The 17,171-nt window shown below is 47.7% G+C and overlaps 7 protein-coding genes across 7 annotated transcripts; 3 read left to right on the top strand and 4 right to left on the bottom strand.

The window, feature by feature from the left end:
• Nucleotides 1-97: 97 nt before the first annotated feature.
• Nucleotides 98-1,237, bottom strand: IAQ61_010627 (uncharacterized protein; the record flags this gene model as incomplete). Its single annotated transcript, XM_003834586.2, has 1 exon — nt 98-1,237. The coding sequence occupies one exon, from the start codon at nt 1,235-1,237 to the stop codon at nt 98-100; it is 1,140 nt and encodes a 379-aa protein (XP_003834634.2).
• Nucleotides 1,238-1,552: 315 nt separating this feature from the next.
• On the bottom strand, nt 1,553-1,846 carry IAQ61_010626 (uncharacterized protein; the record flags this gene model as incomplete). Its single annotated transcript, XM_066098857.1, has 1 exon — nt 1,553-1,846. The coding sequence occupies one exon, from the start codon at nt 1,844-1,846 to the stop codon at nt 1,553-1,555; it is 294 nt and encodes a 97-aa protein (XP_065951015.1).
• Nucleotides 1,847-2,317: 471 nt separating this feature from the next.
• Nucleotides 2,318-4,345, bottom strand: FYU1 (putative UTP--glucose-1-phosphate uridylyltransferase; the record flags this gene model as incomplete). Its single annotated transcript, XM_003834585.2, has 3 exons — nt 4,054-4,345; nt 3,841-3,936; nt 2,318-3,685 (listed from the first exon to the last, which is right to left on the bottom strand). Exons 1-3 carry the CDS (start codon nt 4,150-4,152, stop codon nt 2,318-2,320), a joined length of 1,563 nt encoding a protein of 520 aa, XP_003834633.1. The 5' UTR covers nt 4,153-4,345.
• Nucleotides 4,346-5,821: 1,476 nt separating this feature from the next.
• IAQ61_010624 (uncharacterized protein) lies at nt 5,822-6,681 on the bottom strand (the record flags this gene model as incomplete). The annotated part of the gene is made up of 2 exons (XM_003834584.1): nt 5,822-6,013; nt 6,061-6,681. 2 exons carry the CDS (start codon nt 6,679-6,681, stop codon nt 5,822-5,824), a joined length of 813 nt encoding a protein of 270 aa, XP_003834632.1.
• Nucleotides 6,682-6,883: 202 nt separating this feature from the next.
• IAQ61_010623 (uncharacterized protein) lies at nt 6,884-8,873 on the top strand (the record flags this gene model as incomplete). Its single annotated transcript, XM_003834583.1, has 4 exons — nt 6,884-6,948; nt 7,075-8,022; nt 8,072-8,666; nt 8,721-8,873. 4 exons carry the CDS (start codon nt 6,884-6,886, stop codon nt 8,871-8,873), a joined length of 1,761 nt encoding a protein of 586 aa, XP_003834631.1.
• A 541-nt stretch (nt 8,874-9,414) lies between these two features.
• On the top strand, nt 9,415-10,248 carry IAQ61_010622 (uncharacterized protein; the record flags this gene model as incomplete). Its single annotated transcript, XM_003834582.2, has 1 exon — nt 9,415-10,248. The coding sequence occupies one exon, from the start codon at nt 9,415-9,417 to the stop codon at nt 10,246-10,248; it is 834 nt and encodes a 277-aa protein (XP_003834630.2).
• Nucleotides 10,249-11,239: 991 nt separating this feature from the next.
• On the top strand, nt 11,240-13,133 carry IAQ61_010621 (uncharacterized protein). The gene is made up of 2 exons (XM_066098856.1): nt 11,240-12,349; nt 12,402-13,133. Exons 1-2 carry the CDS (start codon nt 11,803-11,805, stop codon nt 12,431-12,433), a joined length of 579 nt encoding a protein of 192 aa, XP_065951014.1. The 5' UTR covers nt 11,240-11,802; the 3' UTR covers nt 12,434-13,133.
• The last annotated feature ends 4,038 nt before the right edge of the window (nt 13,134-17,171 follow it).

The following is a 17,171-nucleotide window of genomic DNA, read 5'->3' as shown; positions in this document are numbered from 1 at the left end:
CCCATCGCACCTAACCCAGTATCTTTGGTCAGCAAGCATCTAGGGGATGAAGAACAGGTGCGCAACGGTGGCTGACCAAGTCGGTTGGGAATGCTGCTCAAAAATTCATACTCACGCCGTGTTGGATTGCTGGTGTGTAGCCAGTCCGTGGGGGAAGAGTAGGCCTGTAGTCATGGTATTTTCTAGCTTGCATATGAGCAACCTGCGTTGCAAACAGAGGCGATTGAGTGGGCCGGTATACGGGTTGGGGTGACGTTGCTGATGAGCTTCTCCCCTCCAGCCTCACGCCAGGCTCCTGGTGCGAATAGCGCCTAGCTTCCGCATAGTCTGCAAAGTATTCGGGCTGTGTTGGCGGCACGTCATGGGATCTGTGCGCGTGCACTCCCAACCTTCTTCGATAGGCAGCAACACGTTCGGGATCAGAGTCAGAGTCTGTCGCATAGTCCGCTCGAGGCGGTTGATGCGACTGATGCGGCGGGTGTGGACGCTGGTGACTGGTATACCGAGTCGCTGGAGGCGGAGGAGGAGGTACCGGTGCGATCGGCGTGATGTCCTCTTCTGAATAGCTGTCGCTCTCGTAGTGTCCTGGTACACTCTTGCGTCGGGTGCTCCATGGGTTCAACATGTGTCTGACTCTCGATGTGACTGTCCGGCTGCTCCCGTCCACCGGTCGCGAAGACTGTTTGGAAACGTGTCGCATAATGGGCGGCCTCTGTCTCGCATTCCGGTACATTGGGTCCTCAAAATACTTGAAGGCGCCATGCCTCTCATCCGCCGACGATCCGTCTCCCGTGTCAGTCGATGCGCGAGGGCGCGGTTGGTCAGCTAGGTGCCTTCCGTTGGCTTCTTCTTCCGCTTCTCTTTTCAATCTAGCAGCCACGCCCTGGTACCAGGCTTCCATGGCATCGTCAGGGCAATCTGGAAAGCATTCCTTGGGAAGTATCTTGGGGAAGATGTTGCCTGTCTCGGGATCAACCACGTCGTACTTCTCCACGGCTCTTTGCAAAAACGGGACATGATCCTCTGGTCCTAGTAGTAGCTGAATAGTCTGCCATGTCACAAAACCCTGCTTCTTCAGGGCGGGCACAGTCGGGCTCGAGTAGCCGTCGTCGGTGGGGCCGGGCTGCAAGGAATGAAATGCCCCAAGCGAGCGGTAGATAAAGGCAATGGACGTCGAAGGCGTGTCCATGAAAAGGACATCATAGTCTCCACCTACGTCGCGATACCACGCGGCCATTTGCGATGGCGTGAGGTCTGGAGAATCGCTTGGCTCGAACCTTCTGCTCTACGGCCACTGCATCAGCATTACACCCACAGCCGCAGCAGCCCGTCCATGGCGGCGGCCACAACAACTCACTATGGTCTCTGCAATGCCTTTTAATAGGCGATCCAGTAACGGTGTACCGCATTTGTCCTCCTTGAACAGGTAACCCCAGTACTGGTAAGCTTCACGATAGGATGCGTCGGCGTGTGCCAGATTGGCTGTGTGCTCTCCGTGCGGGGCTTTGCTTTCCTTCGATTCCGGTGCCATCATGGTGGAGGTAGAGCGAGGTTAGGATTCGTCAGCGCAGACATAAGCGCCTGTCTTCAGGTTCGTTTGGAGCTCAGCGTGTGTCGAGGGAGATGCGGTGAACCGCCACTTTGCCCCGCGATGATGCGCGTGCAACGTGAAATGCAGGACGCAGACGCGCTGATGGGGAAAGGAGATGGTTCTCTGCTTCATAGAGCCAGACGAGTTCTCCAATTGACAACCGTAATCATGGAGCCCTTGCGCCAGGAAGCTGACTCGACTCGGGTACCACTGCGCCTCCGCAACACACAGGAACAAGTTTGCAGTGAGGCTCATGTTGGGCAGCAGTAGCAGTAGCAGTAGCAGTAGCAGTAGCATGGAAGGCTGACATGACGCTTCACATGCCAATCATGGGAGCTAGCTTGAGACATCCTAGGCCAAGGTTGCAGGGGAGCTCCGGCCATGTATGCCCAGCTGTAGAGTACTCTAGGCTTAGCTACCCGTCCTAGCGAGTGGAGGGGGACACTTGAATTCTGGGTCAAAGTCATTGGTTTTACTTCATCTCGATCAAATCACAGAATCCTGTCATCTTCTTGAGCGATATTGGATACAATATTCTGCTCCTGTATTCTCATCTGCCCCGGTTTCGTCAACCCATCCATCGGGCTGCACCCATTAAAATTTCTGGTACCTGACAGGCCAACACCCTGGCCCAAGCCTCGTGTACAATGCATTTAGTGTCTTAACCATTCGCCACAAGAAAGCACATTATCCTCGTAAATCTATGATGAAATCGCCAGTACCCGTCTAGTGTTCTAGCAGCCTCAACGAACCTTGCACAACAACGTTCTCCAGTATCGAACCGGGAGGAATGTCGATAGTCGATCCCTCTGTCGCCACAATGATGACAGTGCCCTTGAGTGTGACACCACGGCCAAGGTTGACAGGGCCCGTGATGGTCAAGTGGTCCAGCTCGACAATCTTGGGAATGGATGGGATGCGGGCTTGGAAGCTGGACACCTTCTTGAAGTCGCTGCCAAGCTTGATCAAGGGAGCAGGGCCAAATCGGTTAGGGTCAATCACCAGCTGACCATGCTGAAGAGTGTACAGGTCCGACTTGACGAGCATAAGATCGGAGCACGTCTTGACGGGCAGGAAGCGCCGCCTGGGCACGTTGACTCCATGGGCACCCTTGAAGTGCTTGATGGCCGCACCGACGGCAGTCTCAAGCTGGAGGACGGAGATGTCGGCTTCGCCCTTCTTGTCGGCGGGTATGGACTTGCCGTTGGGAATGATCTCCATGGCGAGCTCATTCGCCTCGACGACACGCTTGACAGCGCGAATGTTCATCCAAATGTTGTTGGTGTTGAAGTACTTGAACTTCTTGATCGACTTGAACTCGTTGACGTGCTCCTTGGGGACCTGTGCGATTTCGAGGAGACGGACCGAGCCCTCGTAGTCAATGATGGTACCACCCTTGACATCGGCCTTGGTCTTGTCCGTCAACTCCATGATGTACTCGGCCTTGGAGTCTACCATGTGTTGCAGAATGCGGAGATCGACAACAGCGCCCAGGTTGTCAGCATTGGAGAGGAAGATGTACTCAATACCGCGATCTAGCAACTTGTCGAGCATGCCAGTGTTGTACAGAGACTCGAAAACGTCACCGTGGCCTGGGGGGTACCAGTTGGAGATGTCCGACTGGCTGTCCTTGGGGACGGGCAGGAGCGAGTCCTTCAAGATACGAGGGTACCTTGATTGGTTGAATGTGAGAATGTCAATGTTGTGTCCCTCGTACTTCTTGATGATGCTGGCCGTGTCGGTGTCGGTGTTGAACGAGTTCATCAGCACGAATGGCACGTTGACGTCGTATGTGCGGTTGAGGTACTCGATCTGGCGCACCGACAAATCCAAAAAGGACATGCCGTCGCGGACCTCGATGACAGACTTGGGGCCGACGCAGCCCATGGAGGTACCGAGACCGCCATTGAGCTTGACGACAGCGAGCTTGTTCAGGTATTCGACAGCCTCCGAGTTGGCCAAGTCGTCGTAGTTGACGACCTGCTCCGCTTTCGGGGGAGCAATGCGGTTCCAGTCGATGACATTGCCCTTGGCCTTGTCGTTGAGGTATCGTCGAAACAGGGCAAAGAAGTTGTCCATCTCGGTTTCAAAGTACTTTTCCAAGTTAGCGTACACCCACATGACGTAGCGCCCCTCCCCGCCCATGTCGCACGCACTGCGTGGCTGTCCGCGCCGCACAAGCTCTTGCCGGCTTTGCCAGAAAGAGTAGGCGGGGTAGTCAGTGTGGCGGTGAAAAAAAATCGACTGACCTTCTTCTCAGCGGGGTCCTTGACAGTGTCGGCGAGCTTGTTGAGTGCATTTCGCATCTGCGAGGCCGCAACATTGGTGGATGTGTTTTCGAAAGCCTAGATGGGCCATTAGCAGATGCAAGATAGAAAGAAGACCCAAGGTAGTCGAGGGACACGGCCAGCATTGCACGTTGTTCTCCGCCAGCATTCCAAAAGTGAAGGTGGGAGGCGTACCACATGGGACTGCGACTTGCCGTGATGGCGGGGGGAGAAGCCGCCCTCGCCGTCTGCAGCAGCAGGCTTCAGGTGAGCTGGGATCGCACGAGAAGCCATTGTGTATGTTTGTGCAAGAGAGAGGTGAATTGGGTAGAAGAAAGTGAAAGTTGACGAGGACCAAAGATGGAGGAGGGGGCGTGGGAGACAGAAGGAGAGCGGTCTACTTAAAGGCGTCCGTGCCTGGGCAGCACCTGCTGGCGGTTGGGGGGCCGTTACAGTGGGGCAGGGGGGGGGGGGGGAGGAGGCGTTGCGTTCTCGCCAGGGTCTGATAAGTTCGGATCTACTTACTACTACTACTACTACTCCTACTACTACTCCTACCTACCTACTCCAATGAGGCGGGAACTTTCGACCAGAGCTCGTTTGCCAGTTGGATTCGGGCCCGAGCAGATGGACAGTAGTGACATGGCACAGTAGGCAGGTCTAGTTGACTGTAGCATGTACCAAACCAAATGACACCGTAGATAGGGTAGGTACCGGTACATGACATACCGTAATGGGAGCATGTATGCATAGTTGGTTCCTATACCGTCGACGGCCTAACTACAGGAGACACCATCAGGTACCTAGTGCACCGACACCGAGAATCAATGCTGCATGGCGCTTCTTCTTTCTCCCGATTTGTGCCATATGCATCCAGTCCTGTGTACGATAATAGGTAGGTCGGTAGGTATGTATTGAATAACTAGGTGTACATGGTACTGTAGGTACATGGTCACACAACATCAAGATACAACATCCATGTACCGGTACTATGCACTATGCACTCCTCTACCTACACTCGGGCCACACCCCTCCTCCTATCCTCCTATGAACACCGCTGATGGCAAACCGTGACACTGCTTGCCAGATGCGTGGACAGTCCTCCAGACGGGGAGCCGTCGATGATCGTACTACTTTGTTCCCATCCTATCTGCCGGGTACCACACATCCCTCATGGCCACACATCCTGGCCACTGTCAACAAATTCGAATTCCGAGTTTGTTGTTGTTGGGGCTGGGAGCTATGACCAAGTCCATCGATAGACTCCATCAGTAGTAGTCTGTCTAGCCTTTAACCGTAGAGGCGATGCGAACATGGGATTCGCTCAACAGTCAACAGCTTCCCCCAAGGGCCCCCATTTGTGGCAAAAGGCTCGACTTGGTTGAATGCGGGGAGAAGAAAAATATTTTTTCTTCGCTGCCAAGGCCGTGGCTACGCTTTGCGAAGCAGTATGTACTACTCTTGCCTGTTGTTTGAATCTTTGAAAGTGGCCGTGCCCTTGGGCGGCTGAGCTCTCGAGCATGTACTATGTGCTAGAGTACGGAGTTATAGTTGCACTCTTTGGGCATTGTACCATGTACAAAATTACATGTCCAAGAATAGACACAGTACATAGGTATATTTCTTTTTTGGCTGCACTGCATCAATAATGGCTTCACTGCAGTACGGTAGCGGACCAACAATATTCTGTCCACTACTCACTCTATCGCAAGGCACAGCTCTATTGCGAGGACACATGTGTTGTTGAATCATCCATCATGGCCCCTTCTCTTGTGCAGTGCACAGCTGGAACATGATGCCACGCTCATTGAACCACGTGGGGAAAGAACTTCACCGCTGCCCCTACCCGAGTCAGCAACCGCCTGTTCCCAATTCAAACTCCACCCGCGGCTGCAGCCCGTGTCGGTATACCGTGGTATCAAGTACGATGGGAAGATTGAATCGGTGTGCCCATGACCCACACTCAACGGGAACGCACTGGACGCACAATCTCGACCGCAGGCGCCTCGGCAAAGGGAACTGCCAGAGGCTTTGCGATCCTCAGTCTGACCCAAGCCTCTTGATATTCGTCCCTTGTGAAGAACTTTTGTCTGAGCTCGTCCATCAGCCATGCAAGTAAGCTTTCAATGGTCTGGAATGAAGTCTCGGAAACGAGCTAGTCGGTCAGCGCGGGTACAGCATCCGTGTCCAGCAGAACAGTACCTCGATCAACAGTGTTTCCAGTTCTGTGTAATCGTCGACTCGTGAGTCTGGGATCCTGTCAATCCACACATTCAACACGACTGGCTGCTTCTGCAGTCTTTCATTCGCATTGACACCAATGACACAAGGAATGCGAACATTCCGCAGGTAGAGCACGCTGGAGTGTAATGTGGTGGCCTGGCTGGGCCCGTCCTGGATGGTCGATGTGATATGGCCTGCGCCATCTCCGAGCATACTACCCTTGGGGTAGCAGACGTCGGTCTCGATTGCGTATAGGACTGTCGAGCCTGCCACTTCGCACACGCTCTGGAGGATACGGGCGGAAAGGGCGGCGGTAGACATCCATTCGGAGGCGGTATCCGCGAGCTCTGCCTGGATGGCTTTGCTGAGTAGGCCATAATGCACCGTGCTATGGTCGACAGAGTCGGTCGCCGCTGCGGAAGCAAAGTGGCTTCCCAAGGTCAGAGTTACGCTGACCTGGGCTCGCTGCTTCTTGGGCCGGCCCCAGACGTCTTTGCCAGCATGGACGACAACCTCCAGATTCTGGACGGCGATCTTGTCATGGTAGTCGCTGACAGCCACCTGCGCGTCCCAGTGGGCTTGCCGCACAAGTTGAGCCATGCGGTGTTGCGACTCTACTGAGTACACTGTAGTTTAGTAGAAGGGCGGAGAAGATGCTGGAAGGGCATGTCACCGACGAAGCTTCAGAGCCGCATGGCTTGCCCCACCTATATCAGCAAAGCGCGCCGACAGCACTTGCTCTACCACCAGACTTGCTGTGCACACTCGACCTCACCCACGTCGATAACCAATTTCTCCTACCATGGCCGATGCACTCAAAGCCGAGGGCAACAAGCTCTTCGCAGAGAAGAAGTTTGCCGAGTCCATGTGAGCAAATCACCCCCACCATGTCAATGTCAGCCTCGGCCAGCACCACCCACCCCTACAGACAGATCTGGCAGGGCTGACAAGGCAAGCATTGGCGACCATGGCACAAGACTGACACGGCTACAGCGACAAGTTTACCCAGGCGATCGAACTCGACCCTACCAATCACGTGCTGTACTCAAACCGTTCAGGAGCCTACGCATCGATCAAGGACTGGCAAAAGGCGCTGGATGATGCCAACAAGGTCATCGAGATCAAGCCGGACTGGTCCAAAGGCTGGGGGCGCAAAGGCACGGCCCTACACGGCGAGGGCGACCTCGTAGGTGCCAACGATGCCTTTGAGGAGGCTTTGAAGCTGGACCCCAACAATGCGCAGGCCAAGGCAGGTCTCGAGGCTGTCAAGCGCGCAGTCGAGGCGGAGGCGCGAGGCGACGGACTCAGCGGCGACCCTTCTGGCGGCTTGGGTGGCATGTTCAACGACCCCAATATGATCCAGAAGCTGGCTGGCAACCCCAAAACGGCCCCGCTTCTCGCAGATGCAGATTTCATGAGCAAACTCCAACAGTTGAAGAGCAATCCGAACATGGTTGGCCAGTTCATGCAGGATCCTCGCTTCCTGTCCGTCATGAGCGTGCTCCTAGGCATTGACATGTCGTTTGGTGGTGGGCCTGGTGCAGGCGGTCCCAGCGGCTCAGGCGCGCAAGAGGCCGAAGAAGACGTCCCAATGCCCGATGCTCGGCCTTCTCCAACAGCACAGCCACAGAAGGCGCCCGAGCCTGAGCCAGCGCCTGAGCCCGAGGAGGAGGAAACAGAAGAGCAAAAGGCTGCGAAAGAAGCCAAGGCCAAGGCTGAAGAGCTCAAGAAGAAGGGTACCGAGCTCTACAAGAAGCGGCAATTTGATGAGGCCATCGAGTACTACACGCAAGCGTGGGAAACACACAAGGACATTACCTACAAGACGAATCTGGGCGCGGCCAAGTTCGAGAAGGGCGACTATGAAGGCTGCATCCAGGCATGCCAGGAGGCTGTTGAGTATGGTCGTGAGATCCTGGCCGACTTCAAGATTATTGCTAAGTATGTGTCTCCTCCATGGTTCCCACGACCGACGGCTAACATGTCCCAGGGCGTTTGCACGCATCGGTACCGCATATGAGAAGCTTGGCGACTTGAGCAATGCCATTCTCTACTACCAAAAGGCACAAACCGAGCACCGTACCCCCGAAGTGCTTGCCAAACTCCGCGCTGCAGAGAAGGCCAAGATTGCTGCCGAAAAGGCTGCGTACATCAACCCAGAGGAGGCCGAAAAGGCGCGTGAGCTGGGCAATGCCAAGTTCAAGGAATCAGACTGGCCTGCCGCAGTTGAGGCGTACTCGGAGATGATCAAACGTGCACCAGATGATCCTCGCGGCTATTCCAACCGTGCCGCTTGTTTTATCAAACTCCTCGAATTCCCCTCGGCGGTGCAAGACTGCGACGAGGCAATCAAGCGTGACCCCGACTTCATCCGTGCCTACCTTCGTAAAGCCCAGGCGTACTTCACCATGCGCGAATACAACAAGTGCATCAATGTTTGCGCGGAAGCCATGGAGCACGACAAGGATGGTAAGCATACGCGGGAGATCCAGGCACAAGAGACCAAGGCTCTGCAAGCACAGTATTCTGCACGCGAGGGCGAAACAGAGCAGCAAACAATGGAGCGCATTCAGCGCGACCCCGAGGTATGTCCACCTCGACCTTTTGTTCGTTATGATAGCCACTGACTTGACTGAAAGATTGTCGGCATTCTACAAGATCCCGTTATGCAGAGCATTCTGCAACAAGCAAAGGACGATCCGGCCGCTCTGCAAGAACATCTCAAGAACCCAAGTATTCGCTCCAAGATACAGAAGTTGGTCCACGCTGGCGTAATCCGGATGGGCAGGTAGAGTCGTATTCCGCCGCCCGTTTCTCGCAGGATTCAAGTTGATCAGGTTGTGTGGGTAATTAAAAGCAAGGCTTAACGAACTGATGAATGATTTGACATCGGGGATGAGCCATTTTCACGTTTCCATCTCCCAGTATAATCTGCATAGCGTTTAGGTAGTCCATGGTCAACATTTAATTTCACTTTGGCTGAATTGCGTCATCGCGCGGTTGAGATGTTACTACATTCCTTTGCATGTGAAGCTGCACTATAATGAAGAGCCCTGGGGTTTCGCAGCTTGCTACTGCATATATTATTTCATGGACACTGTTTCAAAGTTCTGGCTCGACGATCAAGAATGGTCATGTCATGTCTTAGTCGAGACAACGGCCAATCAGATGGCTCATGCATCGATATGTCACCGCCAAGCCTCAACTTGCCATGCTCCTCACGTTCGTCGACTTTGGACACCGTCGTCGAATCCTCTACGTCTCTATAATCAATCAATCTCGGCCTTCCTGGGACAGAGTTTAGAATCTAATACACACAACAACGCTCTTACCATGCTGTCACCGGATGCAGCTGCAACTTCGCCAGCTTCTACTACATCGGACCTCTCGTCCGACTGTCTGGCTCCTCGACGAAAGACTCGAGTGTCGGCTGAACACACATTGAACAGAGTGCGCGAGAACCAGAGGCGACATCGCGCAAGACGACGAGATCATATCGCGACATTGGAGCAGAAGCTCGCAGAGACGGAAAAATTGCTCGCAGACGCCAGGGCGGAAATCGTCGCACTAAAAGCCGAACGAGACGCTGCGAATGTGGTGTCTGTGTCTCAAGACCATCAACCAAAACCAAGACAGGAATCAACAGCCAGCGACGCAGAACCAGCACCAATCTTGGAGCCGCGGGGTTTCGCAGGTTCAAATAGTCCAGCCAAGCCAGGATCCATGGCCCAACTCAGCATCGACCCACAACTTGACTACCTTGATGTCCCCAACCATGATCTCTCCTTCCTAAGCGACGCAATCACCTCCTCCCTCGTCGGCGCCCCCAACCTCACTCCACCCTCTCCGCCATTGCAGTCTGGCATACCCAATAGCGGTCCCCCACCATGTTGCTCAGAGCCGCCGAGTTCACCCACACTGGAGGAACCTGTCGATCCTCAATGTTCAACCTGCAAGACGAGACCTGCGCCCGCCCCCTCGGAGAGCACAACGCTTTGCGCACAGGCCTATGTCATGATTTCCCAGCAGAATTTTCGCAACCTCGATCCCGAGACCATTAGGCTGTGGTTGGCCCAAGGGCTCAGGAGGGCGCAGAGAGAGGGCGAGGGCTGTAGGGTGGAAAATGGGGCGTTGTTGAGGTTGTTGGATTATATCAGTGGGCTGTAACTATCTTTATGCTTGCGCCGCTCTGACAGAGTATATATTTATTCACGCACGACTTGGGTTTGCTGGACGCTGTGATGACTTGATTGGGAGGAGAGCTTCTTTTTACTACAAGAACTGTCATGTTTTTTTAGCATCATGCATAGTTTGATAATTCAGACAACCGCCATTGTAGCAGCTCGTTGTATCAGCTAATTGACCTTATACCCCCACTTTTTGACTCTTCCTCTTTATCATCCTCTGTTACTCATATCCCCTCTCGCTGCACTTGCTTTTCACAACGTTTCCAGTGCCGTCGCTACCATCTGATCTCGCTGCCCCTGCTTTAATTCTCCTCGGCGTAAACACATTTGCACGCGCTACAGCTTTTCAACCACCTCTAAAGTAGTATCCAAACACCTCCCAACACCCCCGGAGAGGAGGAATCAAGGGGTTATGCTGTAGGAAGGGTTAGTGTTGCTTTATTCGGCTATCGTACTACATGGGGGAGTATGAAGTGAGCGTTGGCGTTGGAAGGGGACAATAAGTATTGGGTATTTGGTGGCCTTTCACAAGTACAAGTACAAGAGGGGCGATTGCTGGGTGTGAAATAGGTAGTCTTGTGGAAGATCACTGGGGTTCATTTAAGCAGTTTAACTTTCTCGCTTTCATAGTAGAGCCTGTCTATGTCCCCGCTCTTGTATATTGCTGATATTTTATATCATTTTCCGGCCGGCATTAGATGGCCGTAGTGTACCGGAAGTAACTAGTTCAACACTAGACAGTTGAACTCTTGATGCAGATACAGGCTGTTTTTATGCAGGAGTACTACATCTGATTTTGTGTTGGAGGAAACTGTCCATCTAGGCGATATTTTAGCCTTGGTTCAAGTAGTGGGCTAGGTGTTCTTGGTATGCCAAATTTAGTAGGTGATAAGGTACAGATCTAATATCTCAAATCCTAATTGATTTGGCCGACGCTAGAGCCTCTTCTCGTGTCGTGTTTTTTTTTGACTTGGACGATCAACGGGGTGTAAGCATCTGACCCTGTAGCGTGGCAAGGCTAGGTACATCACAGCGACAAGGGTCCGTAAAAATTGTACACCTTGTTGCATGTAAACATCGAGTCTCCAAAGCTTATTCTTACTCCTCATCACATCTCCACATTCCCTCCACTGCCATGGACCCTGAAACAATTTACAACCAGGTTCACAACCGCTACAGCGCCTCAGCGCTTACCTCCACTTCTGGGAATCGCGCAAATGTCACCGCACAGGCCTTCGGATACTCGGCAGAGGAAATCTCCTAGGTACCGTACATCCCCACAAGCTCGAACCTTGGCCTCAGCTGTGGTAATCCACTAGCAATCGCTAGCTTACAGGAGGGCGAGACCGTCATCGATCTAGGATGTGGTGCAGGCTTCGACGTCTTCCTCGCTGCAAAAAAAGTGGAAAAGCACGGCAAAGTCATCGGCATAGATATGAAAGCAGTAAAGATTCCTCATCCTCTTGGACCGAGACAACTGTCCCCTCGTCACAATACCTACCTATAGTGCTAGTCTAAGCAAGAAATCTAGGACATGCTCTCCAAAGCTCGCCACAACGCAGCGACATCAAATACACCCAATGTAACCTTTCTCCAATCTCGCATCACCTCTATAAATCTCCCCGACGCATACGCTGACCTCATCATCTCCAACTGCGTCATCAATCTCGTGCCCCACGACGAGAAACACCGCGTCTTTGCCGAAATGCACCGCCTGCTCAAACCAGGCGGCCGCGTCGCTGTGTCTGACATTCTCACGTGGGCACCGCTTCCAGAGGACTTGCAGAAGAATGTGGCGCTGTATGTTAGTTGTGTTGCGGGTGCGAGCACGAAGGCCGAGTATGAGCGCTGGCTTGGAGAAGCGGGGTTTGAAGACGTGCTGGTTGTGCATTCGGGAGGTGATTTGAATGTGTATACACAGCATGGTGGGGGCTTGGGATCTGCAAAAGAAGGAGTTTGTGGTGATGCAGGGGATGTTACCCTGGATGGACCGGCTTGTTGCAGTAGTACCTCTGATGATGGTGGTGTGGCACAGGATATGTGTCGATATCTGCGCGATGTGGATTTGAATAGCTTGGCAGGTTTGTCTTGATGCTCTGATAGAACTGTGAGATGAAAGCTAATGCGAATTAGGATCCTTCAAGATATTTGCCGTCAAGAAGTGAAGCTCCACGACCATGCTGCTGTTGTCTATGCACATTCAGTAGTTGACCTTGTCATGTGCCAATCGTTCAAGACACGTCTGATTTTAGTGCACCTTTTCAGCCGTTGCAGTTTTGCATGGTGCACAGCGAGAGTAGCAGCTTTTGTGAATGCAGCTGACTGTGCAGGTGTTAGGCCATGACGTCTACTTGCACTGTGACAAAACAATTAAAGATTTATGTAAGATTCAACAAAGATGGATTATAGGAGGAAATTATGGCCCATATCCTCAAAACAGGCTGACAGAGAGAGCCACGATGCGAAGGGATTGAGACACATCTAAAAAGAATCGCATTCCAGTGACACAAATCTTGGCAGACATTTCATCATGCACTACAATCAAGGAGCTGCTGCTAGGCAAATAATTTGGGGTTGATTATGTGTTCTGATGACAATATTGAGATGCTGAGCTTCGAGCTCTCTGCAGACATGTCAACAATCAAGTAGGCTGGTAAATCTGGGTTGGTGTACACTAGCTGTGGTACTGGGTTAGGTTTAGGTCGCACAGACCTAGTGCTTAGGTTAGGTTTAGGTCGCACAGATTAGGTTATATAGGCTATAGGCTTAGTTTAGGTTTAGGTTATATAGGCTATAGGCTTAGGTTAAGTTTAGGTTATATAGGCTATAGGCTTAGGTTAGGGTTAGGTTATATAGACCTAGTAGTTAGGTTAGGTCTTATATAAGTAGATATTAGTTAAGGTTATATAAGTAGTATATAGGTTATAGTTCTATTCTTATAGTTATATATAAAATATACTATATATAGAACTCTAAAATAGTATTATATCTTTTTATTATAGCTATTAATTATAGTAATATTATAGCTTTTAACATTAACATAGTAGAGGTTTTGTAATAACGCAGGTAGGTAGTGTAACAACTTAGGTAGGTAGGGCATCTAAAAGGTATCCTATATAAATTAAAGGCATATAGGAGTGCGCGTCTATATAGAAAAGGATAAGATTCCTACACCTATAGGTCTTGTATAAAAGGACAAGAAGAATATACCTATCCTAACTATAGGCAAGCTATTCTCTATATATATTAGTAAGTTAGGCCTTTATTAGGCCTAACTTAGTATAGAATAATAGGTAGGCAATTCTACTTTATTATTACACTACCCCCTCTTATAGAGAAAGGATAGTCCCTATCCTTAAGATTAGGTTTAGATCCCTTATTAAAGAAAAGCTTTTGCAAAATAAATCTACCTTTACCTCTACCTTTACCTTTACTTCTTATTCTTAGGGTATAGACCCCTATCCCTAGCCTATATATAACTAGCCCTCTACCTACTAACTTTCTTATTCCTATATCCCTAATTTTTTAATTATTTAACCTAATCTATCTAAAATCTAGTAAGTATTTAATCTATATAATTAAGTAGTTACTAATCTAAATTAGAACCTTTAGCTATAATAGTACTAGTACTACTAGGAGTCCTCCCTATTACTTATCGCGCTCTCTATATAAGGGTAGTTAAGGCTCTAGCTAGGGGTAGGTTTAATAATTTTAATTTTAAGTTAAAGAATTCTAAGAAGTGCTAGTACTATATCTCCTAGAATAAGTATTATAATCTAGTAAGTATCTAAGTCTAATAAGGTTCCTTTACTAATCCTAATAGATTCCTTCTTTTATTAGCTAAGAGTACTCTACCCTTAGGGGTGCTCTAGATAAGTACTATAGCCTAGTAGCAAACCCTGCTAAAGGGGATAAGGATAAGGAAGCTATAGTTACTTATTAGAAGGATATTAAGTAGTTTAAGGCTACTATTTAAGAAGCTACCTAAAACCTAGCTAAGTGCGTTACTATTACTAATACTTAGACTAAGGGTATAGAAGCTACTAAGATCCTTATAGCTATATATTATACTACTATATCTAATTTATATTAGCTTTAGAATAGTATTTATAAGATAGTCTTAGTAGTTAGGGGCTTAATAAGGGCTATTAATAAACTTAAGGAGGAAATAGCACTAAATTAGGAGGTAACCTTTATAGTATAGGCTAAGATAAAGGCGCTCTACAAGAAGGAGTCTGTAACAATAAGGCAGAATTGCCTGCCTATTGTTCTATGCTAAGTTAGGCCTAATAAAGGCCTAACTTACTAATATATATAGAGAACAGCTCACCTATAGTTAGGATAGGCATGTTCTTCTTGTCCTTTTGTACAAGACCTATAGGTGTAGGAATCTTATCCTTTTCTATATAGACGCGCACTCCTATATACCTTTAAGTTATATAGGATACCTTTTAGATACCCTACCTACCTAAGTTATTATATTATAAGAAGAATATTATCCTAGCTAGTAATAGTATTTAAGAATATTGCATTTATTATTATTTTAAGCTACTAATTTAGTTCTAGTAGTTATCTAACCCTGTAACTCTATAGTTAGAATAGCTATTAGAACTTCTAATAACTAAAGCCTATAGGCTTAGACTTCTAGACCTATAAGTAGTGCTAGATTACCTTTAGAAAAATCGCGTTAGATTGCGTTAAGGTAGAGACCTAGAGACTACTAAAAGCCTAGAGGAATTAGAGGCAAAGCTAATATCCTTCTATAACTAAACCCCCCTAAAAAGAAAAAGAAAAGATTTATTATTGTTGCAGGAGGGATATTAACCAGATTACGGAGTATCTTAAGCCAATTAATCCTAGTTAACACCCCTATATGACCCACTATCTAATCAACTGCTAGCTTACTACTAAGTGCCTAACAAAAAGCAGGAGCTCTAGTAAGGAAGGTTTACTAATTATTCACCTTCTAGTAAGGGTAGCTATAGCTCTATATGTATAAGTCTAATTGTAGTAGATATAATCTAATAATCTATCTCCTAAATTATTCCTAACCTTAGTAATCTAGACTTCTATAGTTATAAGCCTAGTTTGCGCTTTACCTTATTAAAAGATTGTCCTATCTATTTAAGCGTATTGTTTAACTTAGATACTAAGCTAGCAAGCTTTACTCTTTCTTTATACTATTTCTTAAGTAGAAGCTTACTTATTACTCTTCTACTATAAGTAACTAAATCCTAAAGGGGGATACCCTACTTACTAGATTAACTAACTAGCCTACCTAGTACATTTAATTTAGATACTATGCCCTAACTAAAGGGATCTAGGTAGAGGTAGACCTTAATACTTAGGATGCTAAAAACCACTTTAAGAATAAACTAATTAAGCCTAGCATGCTAATAGATATTGCGCTATCTAATATAATAAGTAAGTAGTACAAACTCTAAATAGCTTAGTACTAAGCTTGCTTATTAGATTAGGTATTAAAGTTATTAGCAATCTAGAACCTTTTTATATAGGTTAATAATATAGTAGATTAAGGGATCCTTACCCTAGCCTATATAGAGCTTGTTAATTAAGGAAGAGTAACCCTCTAAGCACTTATCTAAGTGCTCTGCAATAACCTAGCGCTAACTAATTTAAGCGCTATAATACTAGCGAGATTGTAGTATAAAGCTTATCTTGCTAAGGTGAAGATAAATAGCTAAGACGCTAATTACTAGTAGAAGGAGTAGACAATCCTATATACGCAAGCTAAGGTATATAACATTCCTAATATTAAAGGATAGCTTATAGTATAAGATTATCTTAAAGCTCTATCTACTAGGATCTTACTAGATTAGGGTTAAACTATATTTTAAAGGATTATTAAAAAGTTAGTAATAGGAGAGCTAACTTATAACCTCCTATAGGTTGCTAAGATCTATTTATTACTTCTCTAAGAGAACAATATAAGATTAAGCTCTAAGGGTCCTAGAGTATTTCTAATAATAGGAGCTCCACCTTCTAATTAACCTAAGAAGGAGTCTTTATACCTATATAGTAGATTACACCTATAGAAACCTCCTAAATACAAAAATATTATTAAAGCTTAGATAGATATAGGTAATAAGCTTACTACTACTTAAAGATTAGAGATTAAGAAAAAGATTAATAGGAATTAAAAATTTAAAGAGTTAAGAAAAGCTCTAATTAAGTCCTATCCTATTAATTAAGATTATAGTAGTAAGGCAAGCGCGATCACCTATCTAGGCAGTATCCAGGCGGCACTAATCAACCCTATGTTAATAGCGGAGAAAACAAACGGGATCTATTTAACTATAGACTTTAAAGCTCACGCTCTATTAAAGAGCACTATCTTTAATAACAGGGGTGCAGTACACCTAGTTAATAATATAAGCTACCTAGAAGAAAGCTTGTTTAGATTAGTTAAATATAAGATAGTTAAAGCAGGAACTTAAGCTTTTCTAATCTTAGGTAGAGGGACTAGAGTAATCCCTAACGCTCTTAATAGACTAAGAGGTCTAAAAATAGAAGATTTAGTGCTTACTAATATAGTGTTAGTAGAAGGTTTTTATGTAAATATTATATTAGAAGCTTAATTGCTTAAAGTAGGAGTTTAGTTCCTTAGGCTAGATACTACCTTATAGTTTAGATTATTAGAAAAGAGCGTTGTATTAGCTAAGTTACTACGCAAGTTTAACTTAACTTTCCTAGAATATAAGCCCTCTACCCCTTATTAAATAATCTAAAGCATAGTGCCTAAACAACCCTAATAATCCTAGACGACTTACCTAAGATATAATAGTAAGGAGCTTTAGCACTAATAATTAGGCTATTTAGGACCTAAGGTGCTTAAAGCTCTAGTTAAGTTAGTAATAAATATTAGGATTAAAGGAACTCCTA

The sequence above is a fragment of the Plenodomus lingam genome (genome assembly GCF_022343315.1).
Source record: "Plenodomus lingam strain CAN1 chromosome Unknown contig_9, whole genome shotgun sequence".
In the NCBI taxonomy this organism is placed as follows: Eukaryota; Fungi; Ascomycota; class Dothideomycetes; order Pleosporales; family Leptosphaeriaceae; genus Plenodomus; species Plenodomus lingam.
This window is presented reverse-complemented; position numbering and strand designations above follow the sequence as displayed.

Bases quoted from the DNA above. Each gene is read 5' to 3' on its own strand.
- IAQ61_010621 (XM_066098856.1), top strand. From the start codon at position 11,803: ATGCTCTCCAAAGCTCGCCACAACGCAGCGACATCAAATACACCCAAT. The intron at 12,350-12,401 runs GTTTGTCTTGAT...AATGCGAATTAG, and splicing joins GGATTTGAATAGCTTGGCAG to GATCCTTCAAGATATTTGCC.